The following is a 17981-nucleotide window of genomic DNA, read 5'->3' on the forward strand; positions in this document are numbered from 1 at the left end:
ACAAAACATATCGGATTGGTGCCAATTAATGACACTATCATCTCTCGCTCTGATAAATATTATTCTAAAAGTAATGAAATTATTTGAAAATAAAGAAGAAATAGTTACTTTAAGAAAACATAAACAACCATAGACATTATTTCATCCGTGACGTTGTATACGAAAAAAATGTACACTTATTCAATATTCAATGCAACAAAGCATATTGGACTAATTATTTTTATTTAAAATTGTTTATCATAACCATTATATTTAAGGAGAAGCTTTAAGGTATAGAAACAAAGAAGTTAGGGAGGAGGAATGCTTAACTAAATTCAATTTACTTATTTTTGCCCATATTGACACCCACTCTGCCGATCCTTCTCTTTACTATTTCCCTGACACTTTGTATTGAATAAAGGTCCGATGACTGAGTCGGCCATTTGAAAACATAAATTTTTTCAGTAACAATTATATTTCTTATGAGTTTTGAGGTATGTATCGGGTCGTTATTATGCTGGATTGACCATAAAAGCGGCATATTTCATGCTTCATGGGGGAGAATTACAATTTCAAGTATATTTTTGAACCTAAAGCAATTCATTCTGTCATTTATTCGGTGCAGGGTTTCAATGCTAAATGCAGAAAAACATCTACACACCAGTACACCCCTCCATGATGCTTAGTTGTACCTTGAGAATACAGAGAATCTAAGCGCATATTTCGTGATTGGCGAACTTTTCTCATTCCGTCTGAAAATTTGACATTAAATTTGGATTCATATGAAAAGAATGCAGTTGCCCAACGCTTCACTGACCAGTTGATGTACTCTGGAAAAAATAGAAAACGTCGTTATTGACGTTCTCGTAAAATAAATGACCTTTTATCTACCCCCTAATTAAGCAGGCCGCCATAGCCGAATGCGTTGGTGCGTGACTACCATTGGGGAGTGAGTAGATTCGAATCTCCGTGTATGAATATCAAATAACAGAAAAGTTATTTCTAACAACAGTAGCCTCTTGGCAATAGCAAATCTCCGAGTGCATTTCTGCCATGAAAAAGCTCTTCATAAAAAACCATTTGCCGTTCGAAGTCGGTTTAAAACTGTAGGTCCCCCCATTCTGTAACTACAAATAGGAGCCATCTAATATGCTTTACTTTTCGGTTTACGGTTTGAGCTCTATGCTTGGTGCCAATTTATGTGGACGGTCCTTTAACCCTTTGCGACCGTATTACATAAGTATCCAAGTCTTATTGTCGTGTTGTTGCTTCAGGGCGTTCTCCACGATAATGAGCTGCTTATTATGAAATATACTTTTGATTTTTTTTAATGAAAACTTTTTGCCAATGTCTTTCTATCATTAATTTTCAATTGAGCTGAATGTTTCTTTATAGCCATAACCATTTTTACTAGATTTTTAAAGAAGCTTTAAAACGATTAAAATTTAGATTTGTAACAGATTTAAATGCGTTACAACACTTACACTTCAGCTTCATGAAATGAAATCTTACTAAGAACGCTTAAACTACGCATTACACGTGCAATCGTGTACAAATAACGGTATTTCGTTGCTTGCTATGATAAATGTTTTCTCACGCCATTTTTGGCATTTCTGTTTGTGTCAAATTTGTAAAAAAAATTTCAAAATTTCATAATTTTTTTTACAAAGGCTAATTATGTATGTCATTTTTTTTTATATTTTTTTTTTTAATTTTTTTTTAACGATGTGTAAAAGCAATCGAAAGCCTTAGTCAGTGTGGGATTTTAACGCCACTAAAAGCACCTCAAGTCCGACGGTCCATCCTACGGGGAGACCGTTATGGTAATTACGTCTGGAGGCCGTCGTGAGCAATAAGCTCAATCGTCGGTTATATTCGTCTACTGTTCGTCTTGTTGATTTGTATCAATAAGACAGTTGTGGTTGCTGACGCGTTCGTCTCGCATCGTTTCTTCGCCTCCAATCAATGTGGGAGGTTCCACGATAATTGGAGTTGCAAAAGCTTGCACTGCCCTCCATTTTTTACTCGACTCAAGCATTTATGGAACTAGGTTAATGGGCGTCAGAAACACACCAGTTGTTCTTGCCAGGTCATCGCGTTCTTTCATGAACCTGCTACAATATAAAGCCACATGCTCGACCGTCTCCTCTTCGTCCACTCATTCTGGACAATAAGGACTACCAGCTAAGTCTAGGCGATGCAGATATTTTTGGAAACATCCGTGTCCACTTAATAGCTGAGAACAAATCAACGACTCCATATTTCTGACAGATCCACTCGTTAATCCGTGGGATCAACCTATGCGACCACCGGCCTTTTGATGACTGGTCCTACTTTGATTGCCAATCAGCTATCGTTCTATAGGCACTTTTTTGTTCCAGCCCAGATTGGAGAGACGTACAATATTATGGAGTCTCTTTTCAAAGTCAGAATGTTACTGGTCTCCATTTAGATGACTCGCCAGCCAGATTACGCGTAAGTTACAGCCGCTCCTAACCTGGAGACAGACGCTGACCAGGGAAGCCCCTCACTGTGAGTCAAACACTCCTGGATTTTTGTATAGTTTACCATACCGTTGTATGGTGAAGAGGATACTTATATTATAGAGACGGTATCTGTGCGCCTCTGTCCCCGGAATGTCCTCGGATTTGGTGGCTTTTATATCGCTTCCTCAATTTCTGTCGCTCCTATCCGTGTTTGTCTGTTTTGGTCCGCGAGTGGTATTTTATTTCCCACTTACCCTTCATATCTGCCGAGCATTCCCCATCCGCCACCTGGGGACGCGTCCGATGGGAGACAGACAACTCCACACCTATTTATGTCATGTAATGTATGTATGTGCATAAGTAAGTGTGTACATATGTATGTACACTGCATCAAAAAATTGTAAATACAGCACTGACTTTCGGAAGAAAGTGATAATACCTTTAGGATTAAACGATTTTTGGTGAAAATTATTACTCTCGATTAATTGTAACCTTATGAGTGCGTTTTTATAATTTTAATCGTAAACACTTCGACATGGAGAGTGAGGCACCAAAAAAGCATTTAGAAGTTCCGGTTGATATTAAAAAAATAATTGTAAAGTTAAAGCTAGAAGGAAAAAGCTACGGTAAGATATCAGCAACTGTTGACAGACCAGTTGTGAACCCACAATCTATAAGAAACTTCCTGAAATCTAAAGGTTACAAGGGGTGCGTCGTACGTAGAAAGCCATTATTATCAACGAAGAATGCACACAAGCGATTGGAGTACGCGAAAACCAATGTTGATAAGCCAGATGACTTTTGGAACGATGTTATATTTATGTATGTATGTTATATTTATGAATTTGTATGGAGGAAAGCGAATACTGCTCTCAGAAAGGAAAACCTCACTCCTACCGTCAAGCACGGTGGCGGCACGGAAATGTAATGGTTTGGGGCACAATGGCGGCTAACGGTGTTGGAAATCTTGCATTTGTAGAAAGCACTATGGATAGATTTAAATATTTATCTTTTCTAAAGGACAATTTAAAGCAGAGCGCTGAAAAACTTGGTCTCGGTTCGGATTTCAGGGTGGTGCAAGACAATGACCTGAGGCATAGCTCGGAAGTTATAAGAACTTACTTGATTTACAATTGTAAATTTGTGCTCCCACACCCGCCCCAGTCTCCAGACTTAAATCCGATTGAGCATTTGTGGGATATTTTGGAAAAAAAAATTAGAAAGCACACAATAAAAAACAAAGAGCAATTGAAGCGAATTATCGAAGAGGAGTGCAAAATATTTCGCCTGATGAAACCAAGAAGCTGGTATGTTCCATGAAAAGTCGCCTGAAGGTTGTAATTGGAACAAATGGATACCATACGTCTTATTGAAACCTATATATTTTACGTAAACTTTAAATTTCCTTTACTGTATGTAAAATTTTGAAGATAATTTCTTTTGGGTTTTTTTTGCTATGAATATCCTTAATTTATTCGTAACATTTTTTGTTATTGCTTTCACTATGAAATAAAAGATTGAAGAGAGTAAAAATTTTCACCAAAAATCGTTTAATCCTAAAGGTATTATCACTTTCTTCCGAAAGTCAGCGCTGTATTTACAATTTTTTGATGCAGTGTATGTACGTCGAGTATGTTGCAGCATTTCCATTTGAAGTGCAGTATTAGTAGCAGGTTGCCTGAAATACACGTGCTACATGTGCCACATTCTTACTATGTATTTTCTATGCGCATGCAAAATGCACTATTTCAATGAATAAATAACGTGAACCCTGTCTGCTGCATTTTGATTGATTTCATTGACGCGATGGCAAAAAGCACATTCACACAACACACGTGCATTGTTCTTATCTTATTTTTTAGTTAATAAGGCATTCTTTTCGGAATTATGTTTTTATAATTGTTATTCAGATTAATTAACATTTAGGAATCCATTAATAATAGAGGACTTCCGACTTCAACAAGCCTCCAAGTTCTGGCAAAGCTACGACTTATGGAAAGAAATGTACACCAAATCGACATAGGTGAGTGAAATCAATTGGAGTGGACAGAGTATTTAATTTAACAACTAAACTTGGCTATTTCAGACGACCTTCATGAAATATCTCACTGCAGGAAAATAGTGAGAACATATTAACAAGGAAATTGCACTTTTTATAAAATCGAGGTTTTTTTACATTTTTCATATCCAGCGAACTCTCGGCAAACGAAAAAAGTATAGTCTAGTGATAATAAAACATTGAATCTTTATAAAGAATCAAACCACCAAATGAAATTCACACAATAAGCCTGTTGTTGTTGTTGTTGTTGTTGTAACAGTTGAAACATTCCTCTTAAATATTTGGGGAATGCTGCGAGAGAGACAGCCCTTAGTCAGATATAAATCTGCGCCGATACGGTAACGTCGAGCCGACTGTCATGGGAACGTCACAAAAGTCCTGACGGTTGATGGTTAAACATTGTTTTAGAAATTTGACTCTGTATTTACCTCCAATATTGTTAAGAGTAACTATACTAGCCCGAAAAGCTCCACGCATATTAATCTAATATCGTCCACGTTAAGACGTTTCGATAGCCCTGGTTGAGCTTTACATTCGAAAGAAGGCACAAAGACCGTTCTGCAAATGTGCCTGCTATAACTTGCGAGGCGCAGGTTTTAGGCATAAATTCTGTGCTTATCGATTGAATTCGTTTTGCAAAGGCCCAATACGTTGCATTCTGGTAATTGATTTCCTCTATGTACATACAACAATTCCTTTGTTTGTTTGTTAACAGTAATAGTAGCCCCGCCAGTGCCGGCCATATCACCGGTCATCTTCGTCTAGCTCATCTAAAGGTAGGCCGTGGAAACATGCTGTTTCGACGGGTTGGGTCCAGAGGGAGAGGGGTGTTAGATGAGTCAGTTTTAGGGGGCATGTGAAAAGTGCTTTCACGTGCCGGACATATGTTTGGTATGTCGGGGTCGATTCTGGATAAGTAGGAGTTTAACCTACTACAATATCCAGAACGTAATTGTGTCACGTGTCTCACGAGGACCTCTTCATCTGCTGGTGGTTGGGTTGGACTCCGATTACGGCATTCACAGGACGCGAGCTTAAGAAGGTGGTGACGGACTCCCGGTGAATGTCGTTTATTGACTGTCTAAACACTGTCAGGTCCAGTAGATTTCGGTTAGTTTTGTCCTGGATTTCGTCAGAGTAGTTTAAGAGATGTCTCCTGACGTGCCTGGGAGGCGGCTCAGGCTCAAGCAGGTATCTGCAGGGCTGAAACCTGCGGTAACATCCCAGCAGGAACTGCTTGCTGAGCAATTTGTTATGCTCCATTACTGGAAGCATTTGTGCCTCGTTGTGAAGGTGTTGAACCGGGGATATCAGGAGGCACCCGGTCGCTGTCCGAATGGCAGTATTTTGGCATGTCTGTAGCTTTATCCACTGCGTGTTACTAGTTCCAGGCGACCAGACAGGCGCTGCATAGTTCAGAACCGACCGACCAATTGCCTTAAATGTCGATAGCAACAGTTCTTTGCCTTTGCCCCAAGTGCTGCCGGCAAGCGATTTAAGGACCTTATTGCGGTTTTGGACTTTAGTGGCAATTGCGGTTGTGTGCGCTGAGAAGGAGAGCAAACTGTCGAAGGTTACATCCGAATTGGTGTGTCGTCGACTTTTACCTTAAGGGACAGTTTGACCTCTTTTGTCCAGGTGGTGAAGAGGGTCGCCGTGGATTTAGTTGGGAAAGTTGGAGATTCCTGGCAGTGAAAAAGCGAGAAAGGTCGGTGAGGTAGTTGTTCACTTTGGAACACAGGCCATCGATGTCACTGCCCGACGCCATTATCGTACAATCGTCAGAGTATGAGACCAGGGAGACTCCCGCTGGTGGTTGGGGGAGCTTCGAGATGTAGAAGTTGAACAGCTTTATCTTCCTCTGCTTTGGTGTTTGATCTCGAAAAATCACTGACGAGTGATGACCGCTCAGGTAGTTTGCGGACCACCTCTTCAGCCCTGGCAGGAGTGTCGGCTGATAAATATCATCCAGTAGCGTGGAATGGCTGACTGTGTCGAAAGCCTTCTTCAGGTCCAACGCTACTAGGACAGTCCTCTCGCAGGGGCGGTTTTGGTTAAGCCCGTGGTTTATCTGGGCGCTTATGGCGGTGAGTGCAGTGGTGGTGCTATGCACTCGTCGGAAGCCGTGCTCATGTGGGGCTGGGGCCAGGTGTTTCGTGAAGAGTGGGAGTAGGAGGGCTTCAAGTGTTTTCACTACTGGGGAAAGGAGAGTTATCGGACGATAAGATTCCCCTTGGTTGGCGGGTTTCCCAGGCTTCAGTAATGGGACCACTCTCCCTGCTTTCCACTTGTCAGGGATGATGAGAGTGGCCAAGGACAGATTGAAGACCCTTGTGAGAAATCCTACTCCCAATGGTCCCAGGCGCTTCAACATCAGCGCATTGAGTCCGTCAGGGCCAATGGCTTTTGATGTTTTTGATTTGTTGATGGCCCCCTGAACCTCATCACCGGAGAAAGCAAGTGGCGCACTGTCGTTCCTCAGTTTGTGCAGCCTTCTGGTAGCACAACGCTTGGATGTGTCGGCCGGAGGATGCAGTATAAAAACCCGGCTAAAATAGCTCGCGTATCTCTTCGGGTCCCCAGAGGTGAGGTTACAGGTCTTCAAGTGCTCAACCGATTTAGTCCGCTTGTGTTGATCTACCAGTTGCCGGATCTCCTAATTGGGATCCTTTACACGGGGATCCCCGGGATCAACCTGGCGTAGGTGGTCACGCTCATTTGCCACGCTGGCTGCTTCGGCTGGGAAATGAGGACGGATGTCCTTGAAAGTCGGCAGATCTCTCAATCGAGACGATAATGGGCAAGTGGTCTGATGCAAGCGATAGCATAAGTCGCCAGGTTATGCTTTTTATCAGATCCGCGCTAGCTATTGTTAGGTCAGGCGAGCTGCTGCAATTGCCCACTACCCTGGTGGGGGCTTCGTCATTCACAGTGCTGAATGTCGAATCGTCTATTTGCTCTGTCATTTGTTGCCCCCTACGATCGTTTGGCAGGCTTGAATGCCAAGGTACCAATCGGTTTTCACCTCTGATGAGCGCACCTCTATCAGTGTGATATCCTGCCGGGCAGCAGGTGACAGGGGTATATAAACATTAAAAATTTCGAGCTCGGAATCGCCTTGACATTCTAAGGTGCTGTCCCTGCGGTCGATCCCTTCATCAATGAAGCGATACTGCACTGTGTGTGGTGGACTATAAACGCTAGGCCACCACCAGTGTCTCGCTCGCGATCATGTCTGAGCACGTTATAGCCATCCCTGGTGATCAGAGAGGAGCTATCGTGCAGCTTGGTTTCTTGGACCGCAGCTATTTTGATACTGTGTCGGCTCATGAAGTCAACTATCTCGTCGACCTTGCTCGTGAGTCCGTTGCAGTTGAATTGTAGAAGCTTGAAGCTTCTAGGAAAGGTCGTTGTAACTCGGGGGGTGAGGGACGCGTGGGGTTGCCTACGTTGGGCCTGCTGTACAATCCGCTGTTGTTGTGCCGGCCTGATGATGGTGGGCGGCCGCGCCTTGGGGGGCGGTTGCGGGTGCAGAGCTCTGCAGCAGGGGGCAACGTAGTCAGTTGTCCACTCACGGGTGGTGCGCAGGCCGGAACATATCCGAAAATGGCACCAGCCATTGAAAGAATTGCATTTGACTGATGCCAGATTCCGAGGTATTACGGTCTGACACACGGAACAGACTGTGCGGGGGACCAAGAGCTGCTGGTTTGTCCCCGCACTGGGGTTGGAGCAGGAGGGAGGGGGATGGGTTAAGTCGGGGGAGTTGTGTTGATCCGATAGGCTCCTTACAGTAGAGGTGTGGGTTGTGGTGGCGGTTGGTAGTGCCGGCCTATCAGGGGGAGTAGTAGCCGTGCAGGCATTGGACGCCTGCTGGCGGGAGCAACACTGGACCACATACTGTGTGGACCACTCCCTATGAGTCTTAAGGCCTGAACAGGCCGGTTATGGCAGACGCAGCAGTAGAATACTTCTGGCCCAGGATTGGATTCAATTCCAGCCCTGAGGAGAAGCATTTGGAGCAAGGTTGCTGCGAGGCGTTGCTCCTGTGACGTAAGGGGTGGAGAGATATGCTGTTCACTAGACAGGGCTAGTTTACTGGGGCGGTAGCCCTTGGTCGGGAAAAACCCGAGTCATTCCAGTAACCTAGAACCGGCTGCCATGGGAATGTACAACAATTTCTGGTATATATTAGTGTCCTACGCTATTTAAATAACGCTGAAGATCTTAAAACGAACTAATCTTTTTGAGGTATTTGTAGAAAACAATCCAATTCACCAGAAGGAGAAAGTTAGACTGGTTTGTTCCCACTAAACAAAATTCAGATTTCTTCCGAAGTAATTAAGAGATATTAGATAATTCTGGATAGCATTATAAGTTCTTATGGAGGTCTCGCCCTAAACATTATACCTCTAAATACTTAAAGGAAAGGGAATTCAATGTTCAGACTCAATATCAGTTATGCATATATTATTTGTTGCAGCAGACCTTCTATTAGTTGCGTCGGAAACCAATAACTGATACTGCTCCTGATACCTGCGTCCTTCCATTTGCAATTTTATGAAAGCTTGCTGGCTGAAAAGGAAATTGCTGGTGGCTTAAACTATACCACAGCGTAATTTTAATGTCTCAGGATAGTCACCATTAATTTCGCTGAAAAGATTCTACAAGAGTCGCTCGATATGTATTCTTAACTGATAGCTTCAGCACTGATTCTGGGTCATGAACTGGAATCTACGTCGAAGATACACATACACCTTTGTTCACAAAAGTGTGTATAAAAGTCATTAATCAGCAGTCAAAAATTATTAGAATTATCTTTAAATTTTTTAATCAATTTCATTCATTTAATGGAAATTTCATCTTCTAGGTATATTTAAAAAAAAAAAATCTCTGCTTGCTGAGGGTTAAGTAAAACCACCATACCAAGCTAGACCTTATCAACTGCAACCATTCAGGTGGCAGCCGTTTCTACCCTACTTTCCTGTAAGGACTAAGATTTATTTCCGGTCAAATGCTGCCACTTCAGCAGCATTCCCCTGACATTAATATTGAATATTTGTAATAATACAACAACGAAAATTGTATCAACTGCATTGATTTCTACGTCGGCCAAACGGCAGAGTCTACAATTTCAACAAATTGTATTCTTAATAACAGAATTTCAAAGAAGCTGCTGTAAGTCACTCGTCCATTCTAGTTGAAAATTAATCAAAATGTTAATAATTTTGAATAAATATACCGAATATGCATCTAATTAAAAAAAAGCGCTGAAATATTTTAATTACTTATATCAAGGCAACGCCTGTAAATATTTATATATACATTTAGTATGTAAGCTGACAACAACACAATTTTTTTTGTGGAAATACGTTGTGTTTAGCCCACTTTTCAAGCTAGTACTGACCGCTAAAAAACTAAAGTTTGTTCCAAATTTATTTTCATCGATAGGTTCAAATGAAGCAACAATATCTCTTTTTTTTAATATTAAAGCCGTAATTTTTTACAATTTACTAAAAAAAATATTTACTAATAAAATACTACAACTTATGGTGTAGTTAATTCATTTCTAAAAACTTCAATAATTTTTTTTTTTTTTTTTGTTTTTTGAACGGCGAGAGAGCACAAAATTAAAAATTGTTGTACCATTTGTTTAAACGTCATTAAGTCAAATAAAATCCCTCCGGAAGCAAATTACAAACTTATGTACTTTAACTAAACCACAGAAAGGAAAATTGCGATATTTCATAAGATCGGTAAAAAAGACATTAATTTGGGATATGTGCAAGGGCGTTCATGTAAATCCAAAACTATATATAAGTACAATATATTATGCTACATATGCTAATGAGTATTAACTAGACAAACTATTTATTCCACTTACAGCACTCCTGAACACCGTGTGCATACAAATGATCCAATTGTCATGTTGACGTATGTGGGACCTTTTTGGCCACAGTCAAAGCATTGCCTATTACCACCACCGTTGGTTACCAACTCTCGCAACACCTGCAGGTACTTGTCATCCTGTTTCTTACGAACCACAGCTGCCATATCCGCACTTTTTGTCAAATGGGTCTGCTTAAAGGGCGATTGCGAATGAATATTATATTGTTGTTGCTGGTTTCCTTTCCGAATTTGTTGAATTATATACGGCTCCGCTGCTCTCGTTGTTGTACCCGTGACTCTGGTTATGGTTGCTGTTGCCAGTTCACCGTCACTGTCAGATGCCGCGAATTGCTCTGTATCCGATGATGGATTAGAGACGGTAGTCCCTGGCGGATCCGTAGCTTTGGAATGTAATGAAGTGTTGTAAACAAAAACGAATTGAATTTTGCTGCCTTGTTAGACTTCCTTTTTTATAAAATATTGGCGAAAGGCAACACAAAGTGATTTCAAAATCGATGTAGTTAGCAATCAAACTGTAACACTCGGTAGATTTTCTTTTTTTTCAAATTTTGACAATAAGCTGCCTCGAATAGTAACTCAGAACCGCGGTAATTTTAAGGCAAATATATTTTGGAGCACAATATCGCAACACAACACTTTTACCCACTTTGCGCAACCTACCAAACAACTTATTTATGCAACTGCCACTGCCACTGACACTTTTTACAATGAATGCACGCTAACCTAAGCAAGTTGTCGCCTAGTAGGTATGTTTGTATTTTATTATTTGTGTGATTATTTACACATCTCACTTTTTACGAAATGAAACACCTTTTCCAGCTTAATATTATGAACAATAATTACTACGCACTTTACACTCAACCGATGAGCTATTGGGGTTGAATAGATTATTTTGCGTCCTAAAATATGTTATTTTATTAACATAAGTTAATAACAAATAACAAAGCGGCAGTAATAAAATAATATTCAAACACCTCTGCTCTTTTTGCTCAACTGAAAAATATATCTTGGATTGGCTAACGTCAAGAGAATACTTTCGTGGCCAGTGTTGCCTTGCGCTAGGTAAATACAACTTTTAAGTAATGGTGCTCACACTCACCAATGTAAGCGAACGTTCCGTAGCAGCTGACACGAAAGCCTTATGAGAGCCCCATGTAAATAAAAATCACCATCGTTCCGTTCCGTAGTATGGTTGATCGTGTACGTAGGTAAATGAAAAAATTTGTATTGTTCCGTAGAAACGTTTTAGTTAATGCTCTCTCACCATACAGTGCTGCCAAACAGTACATTTCAAAATCATTTACAAAATAAGCTTAGAAAAATTTTAATTTTTATTTATAATTTATATTATTATAATACGTAATGTGGAAATTATATTGACATATTCGATGTAAGGTAAAAGTATTAGAAACGAGTTGAATTTTATTTAATTCTCAATTCGCATTTTTTTATAACTATTAAGGAATTTTTAAAAGACACTCGCGCGAAATGGCATTTGATTATTTCTTTCACAAAAATGATCCATACCACTTTTCAGTTCATAATACAGCGTGAAAGTAAAAGCTATCCTAAAAATATATTACAAATCATCAATAAATTAGAAAAGTAGGCGTTTGCGTACAAAATCTGCAATACTTAAATTATTCAACATTTTAAAGAAATGTATAAATGCTACTTTTGAATGCAACGATGCAGTAAGCAGCTTTTCCTCTATTCCATATTCGTGTGTGTCACAAGGCCATCTTACACTGCGCTTAGACTGTTTTACTAATGGCAACATAACAAGTACAAATACAGTAATAGTATAAACAGACAGCGGCGTTTGCGGGATTACCGATTAAGATTCTAATGTTACTGTTGGCTGATTTGTTTATTGAATATTTTTGTCAGTAAAAGCTGCACCGCAAGCAACAAGGGCTATTAGCTACCCTGGTACAAAGAAATAATAATTTATTTAAAAAAATATCTTAAATTGCAATTTCTCAAATTGAAACTGCATCGAAATATCAAAACAATTAATGTACAGTGGGTGGCCAAATTATTATACTCAAACAAAATTTTCTGTACTTTGTTTTTACTCTACTATTGTTTTACAATAGTTTTATTATTTCGAACGCTGGACTGCGAAACATTTAGTAACTCAGCTATTTGACGCTGGGTATATTCACAATATTCCAACATTGTGGAAATTTTTGATTTTTTAGTTGGTGTGAGGTCAGCACACGTCCCCATCTCTACAAAACAAAATTTTCAATTTATTTCTATAAAAACCCAATTAATAAATAAGAAAATTAGAAATCATCAAAAAATATGAGTATATAACACAATAATAACCCAAAAATAAAAATAAAACATTAGCACTTACCTAGTATTGTAGATTTATTTTTTCTTAAAATCCACACCCGCAAAAAGAAGCTTGCACTTTGAAATTTGAACAGACACTGTCACTAACGTCTGTCAAATATGAAACAATAGAAAAAACAAAAACATAAGTAATTCCAGATCACGTACAGTGTTGTCAGATGTGTACGTAATGATTCAAAACCAAAAATATTATATGTAACATATAGTGTGTTATCGCTAGATCTTTTTACATTATTTAAAAAAAATGATTTGAGTATAATAATTTGGCCACCCTCTGTAAATTTGGACGTGTTAGTGCAAACTAGCCTTGTATCCAGTCTTTCCTGTTATTCTCTATAAAAGGATTTTTCGGCAATGCTGCCATCGAAAATTCCCCTAATCCGCCTAAATTATGAGAATTAAGTATAGTTGTAATCCGCTCTATTTGCACTTAATTCCTTAGATAATTCCGAATTAAGAAATACTGGATTATAAAAAGACTTTAAAGTTGAATATACGGTATATATGAATTAACAGTGGACCAAATTTAGTCTTTCAAAAATCGTTTGAATTGGTAGGGGGGATGTAGATAACAAGTAATTTGACAGAAGATCTCATTTTAAAGATGCGATAAAGGTAATTAACTAATAGCACTCGCATCATTGAAGGTTTTATTTGTCAAAGTTGCATTTAGCTGTTAAAATTTAATGAATAATTGCAATCGTTTTGAAGAAAATTATATTCAAGCTTATACGTACTCATGGTACGTAAGTGTGTTGTTGAAAATTTCTAGCTTATTTCGCTATTGGCAGCGAGGCACTGAAATTAAAAATTTCTTAAAATTTGTTTGTCTTCGCAGCAATCCTGTTGCCCTCCATTTGTAGAAAAAGTATTTTTGCGTAGAACTCTTTTTGGCGTGGGCGGCCTTCGGCCGCGCTTCAAAAAAATAACCCTCATCAGTCCAACTCCGGCTACGCAATCCACCGTATTTTTGCGTAGAACTCTTCTAAAAAAACGAACAGCTGCGAAGAATTATTAAGAAAAGAAATGAATTAAGTCACACTACATATTTAAAAAGAATTCCAAAAAATATTGTAATTGGCTAAACTAAAATATTGTTATCGCTTAAACATATACATATGTATATTTATGGAATAAATGTTTATTTTGTTACTTCTTGTATGACGAAAATCACAAAACTTCAATAAAGCAGAATTTTTCGCATTAAACATGCAGAGTTTTGAAAAAGCAGAATTTTAGAAAGCAGAATTTTAAAAAGCAGAATTTTTTTGCAATTTACAGAATTTTGTCACCCAGAATTTTGTAATACAGAATAATGACACGCTCCCGATTTGAACCTATTGGTTTTTTCACTTGAGATATAAGCTAAGTAAGTTAAGGTAAGTTGAGTAAGGTAAGAAGAGAGTGAGCGTCGGTTCGAATCTCGGTGAAAGATCAAAAAATTAAGAAAACGTTTTTTCTAATAGCGGTCGCCACTCGGCAGGCAATGGCAAACCTCCGAGTGTGTTTCTGCCATGAAAAAGCTCCTCATAAAAAATATCTGCCGTTCGGCGTCGGCTTGAAACTGTAGGTCCCTCCATTTGTGGAACAACATCAAGACGCACACCATAAATAGGAGGAGGAGCTCCACCAAACACCCAAAAAGGATGGAAGCTCCAATTATATATACATATATATATAAAATAAAATGAGAGCACTTATAAGTGTTCATTGTGTCACTGGAGATTATGACACAGTGGACCTTCTTTCCTCTACACCCGTGGGACTCAATTATGGAGCAAACAGTTGGCTGATCTAGTGAAGATCTGCAGGATCGCTCGGAAGGAAAATGGACGGCAACTAGGCTCCAACACACAGAGGACTATATCCCAAAAAAAGGCACGAGTGCTGGACAGGCTTCTGGAAGGGAAGCAAAATAACTGGCCTTAAAAAACACGAAGAAGAAGGTGCTGGAACGCGCCAAATTTTTATCGAGCGTCGAGCTAAATCAGTTCTGCTGAAGGCAACTGTACCAAAAAAGGAGGGCACAACCTACAAACAAGGATAAGGTATCTGAAACTACCATCGTTTAAAAGTTTGAGATTGGTTGTAGTGCCCAAATAGTCTCACGGGATGAATAGGGAAGAATTAAGGAACACCCCGCATGGGAGATATATAAGAAATGCAAATCTGTACATAAATTCGAAGGTACATACTTTCGGCCAGGTTTAGTATTAGTAGATTGTGCAACCGAGAAAGCTGCCAACTGGTTGCATGAAGCATGGAAAAACTGTCCGGCTGAGAAAGTCCAGAGTCAAAGGGGCCAATATAACGGATATACACATTACTGTGTACCTACCACGAGCAGCCGACATTGAAACAATGCATCTTCTGGAACTCAACATCACCCAGAACAGGCGTCTGAACACACTCCTGCAGAGAATACTCAGCAGCAAGGAGTTCAGAACTGTCAATAAAAGCAATCAGAGAGAGCAACAGTAGGATATTCTACAGATTCAATCGTGTTGTTCACTTAACAATAGAGAAGCTGTGGCTGAGCGACATAGCGCGTAAAAACACTCGAAGAAGTTGCGGAAGGCTCAGCTAAAGAAGCAGCTAGCAGTCAACCCGCGAGCGGACGTAAAAGCGCAACGCCTAGTAGCCGCAAAGATAGCTAAAAAAATTACCGAAAGCTATCTGACTGTGGATGAACCGCTGCTGCCTCACGAAAACGAAGAATTTCCGACGTTAACAGAGGATTCGAAGCGTTGAGCCAGCTCAGCATAGGATACTTTGACGGAGTGGTACTGTCAGATATCGATGAAGATGTAGTAAAAACGAATACCATCACTAATATCGCCCAAATAAATCTTCACCAGGCCAAAAGCAGCATTCGGCGGTAATCGCAAGGGAAAATATCATGTCTAGGCAAACATCAAGTCTATAGATGTTGAAGGTTGTTCAAAAACGTTACGCTACAGAAGCGAAATATCCTCAACATCATATTCCCCAGTTTTTGGTCTGCCAGTCCTTTTTCCATCCTCGATAGAACCAGTTTCTTGATGATTTTCCACCAACCTTGGAATTGTCGGGTGATTTTCGGACGATTGTTTATACCAAAAAAAAATTACGAATTTTGCTATATTTTGTTTCAATAATTTGAACGCGTTATTCTATATACTTAGAAGATGTCATAAGATGACATAAAATAGGTAGGTCTAGGAATTATTTACCCCTGACACCTAGGCGCCGCTTTTCGAAGACCCTTTATTAAAACGAAATTCATTTTGCTTGTTGTTGTTTTAGCAGCTGGCAAACCACTGCTTGAAGCGGAGAAGCTATCAGTCGTCGTCGCCAATCTCATCTAACAGTACACCCAATGGTCAGAAGGAAATAATGTTAGATGAGTGGGTTGGCATGTGGAGAAGTGGTTAGTATTACATGATGAGAGTATATCGGAGTCAATTCTGGGTACGTGGAGTTTGATCTGTAAGAGTGTAAATAAATTTCTTTTGCTCTTCTGTTTTTTGTTTGCTTTATTAAAAAGGTAAAAGTAATTTAGTCTAAAGAAAAAAAAAATTTGCTCATATAAAATATGCTTTTTTTTTGATTTTAGTACTTAAAAAAAATATTCAATATTTATTTTAAATTTATTAGTTATTACAAAAAACAAAAATACGATTTTCAGATAGACTAGACGATTTACCTTTTGCTTTACAAGCAGAATTTCAATAAAAAAAAAACCTTATGCATTTTAATGTAGGCATTATAAAATATATTAGATCAAAATATATTAAGTATACCTTGAGAATTTCAATGAATGCATAATGGTTGCCACGATGAGTGTTTGCAAAAAACTACATTTCAATTTTAATTAAGGGGAAAATAAATAATAAAATCAACATTTTAAAAAAGAAATACTTTTGCGCTTTCATTGCGACTTTATAAAAAAGTGGCGATAGCTTTTACATTTGGCATTGATTTTAAATACATATTTTCAAAATAGTAAAAACGAAAATTAACAAAAAATCATGATACAAAATTCCCAAAAGTTTGGTCTTGCAAAAACAAACTACTACATATATATATATATATATATATATATATATAATTGAAACCGCTATTAGAAAAATGTTTTTCTTAATTTTGGTGTTCCACCGAGATTCGAACCAACGTTCTCTCTGTGAATTCCGAATGGTAGTCACGCACCAACCCATTCGGCTACGGCGGCTACTACATATACATACATATATTACTATAATACGCGCACGCAAAAAATGAAGCACTTAAATAAATTGTTGTAATTCACGTTCAATTATAAATTAAAGATAAATAGTTTTATGTTATTACAACATAAATAACAAGTTCGTTTCTTTTTTTCAAAATGCATAAGATTACACGTATTAAAGACTAAAATATTAGGAGTTAGTTTTTTTGCAGTTCAAATGTATCAATGCAATGCGCATGGCTGCGAGCTGAGGTCTAGTAAATCGCGCCCGTAGGTAAGGCAAATTTAAAATACCAAATATATGTCTATGGAACTTGAAATAATTTAGTATTATTTGCATCAAAAGTGAATATTTCCAGCTAGTTTTTTTCGAGCGTAGCAGCAATTTTATTGAATTTATACTTTAAGTATTTTGTCGATTTCCTTAGGAGTATATAATACGTATAATTTAATAATTCATTTTTAAATGAAATTGCTTGCAACTGCTTGCAACCATCAAATTATAAAAAACGTTAACAAAACATAAATTGTCTAATTAATGCACATAGATTGACAAAAAACCACGTTAGCTATCGTTTAATGCGCAAAAAAATATCTAAACACTTGCTTCGAATTTTTAAAAATCGGCCATCGACAGTTAGCTATGCCAATTTGTTTCTTTGTTCTAACTTATATCTTTAAAACATAACATTTTTTTGGTACCTCAAACCTTCGAAAATCCCCGTTTTGCCTAAAACTTATGCGCACTGCATTGATTTTATTTTCAATAAACATATACTTGAATACAAAAAAAGGAATAAATTAAAAGTAGTATTACTGTTCGAAATATAAATTTAGGCTTATACGAATAATAAAATTAATTTTTTTTTCTAATTACTTGAAAATTATTTCCACTATGCTAACCGAGTTTTTTTATATTCCACTTAAGGGTCGCGATTAAACTTTAAATTTTTCTAAACAATTGCTTTCCATGAAA

At 38.4% G+C, this 17981-nt stretch overlaps 1 protein-coding gene across 1 annotated transcript in view; it reads right to left on the bottom strand.

Moving 5' to 3' along the window:
• Window positions 1–13539, bottom strand: part of LOC129248806 (uncharacterized) — a 40470-nt gene extending 26931 nt beyond the window's left edge. The window contains exons 1-2 of the mRNA XM_054888420.1: window positions 13536–13539; window positions 10409–10865 (exon numbers count right to left, since the gene is read on the bottom strand). Of these exons, the coding sequence (XP_054744395.1) occupies window positions 10409–10865; window positions 13536–13539 (461 nt within the window). The remainder of the gene's footprint in view (window positions 1–10408; window positions 10866–13535) is intronic.
• Window positions 13540–17981: the final 4442 nt, after the last annotated feature.

This window comes from Anastrepha obliqua, chromosome 5 (genome assembly GCF_027943255.1).
Source record: "Anastrepha obliqua isolate idAnaObli1 chromosome 5, idAnaObli1_1.0, whole genome shotgun sequence".
NCBI classification, from domain to species: domain Eukaryota; kingdom Metazoa; phylum Arthropoda; class Insecta; order Diptera; family Tephritidae; genus Anastrepha; species Anastrepha obliqua.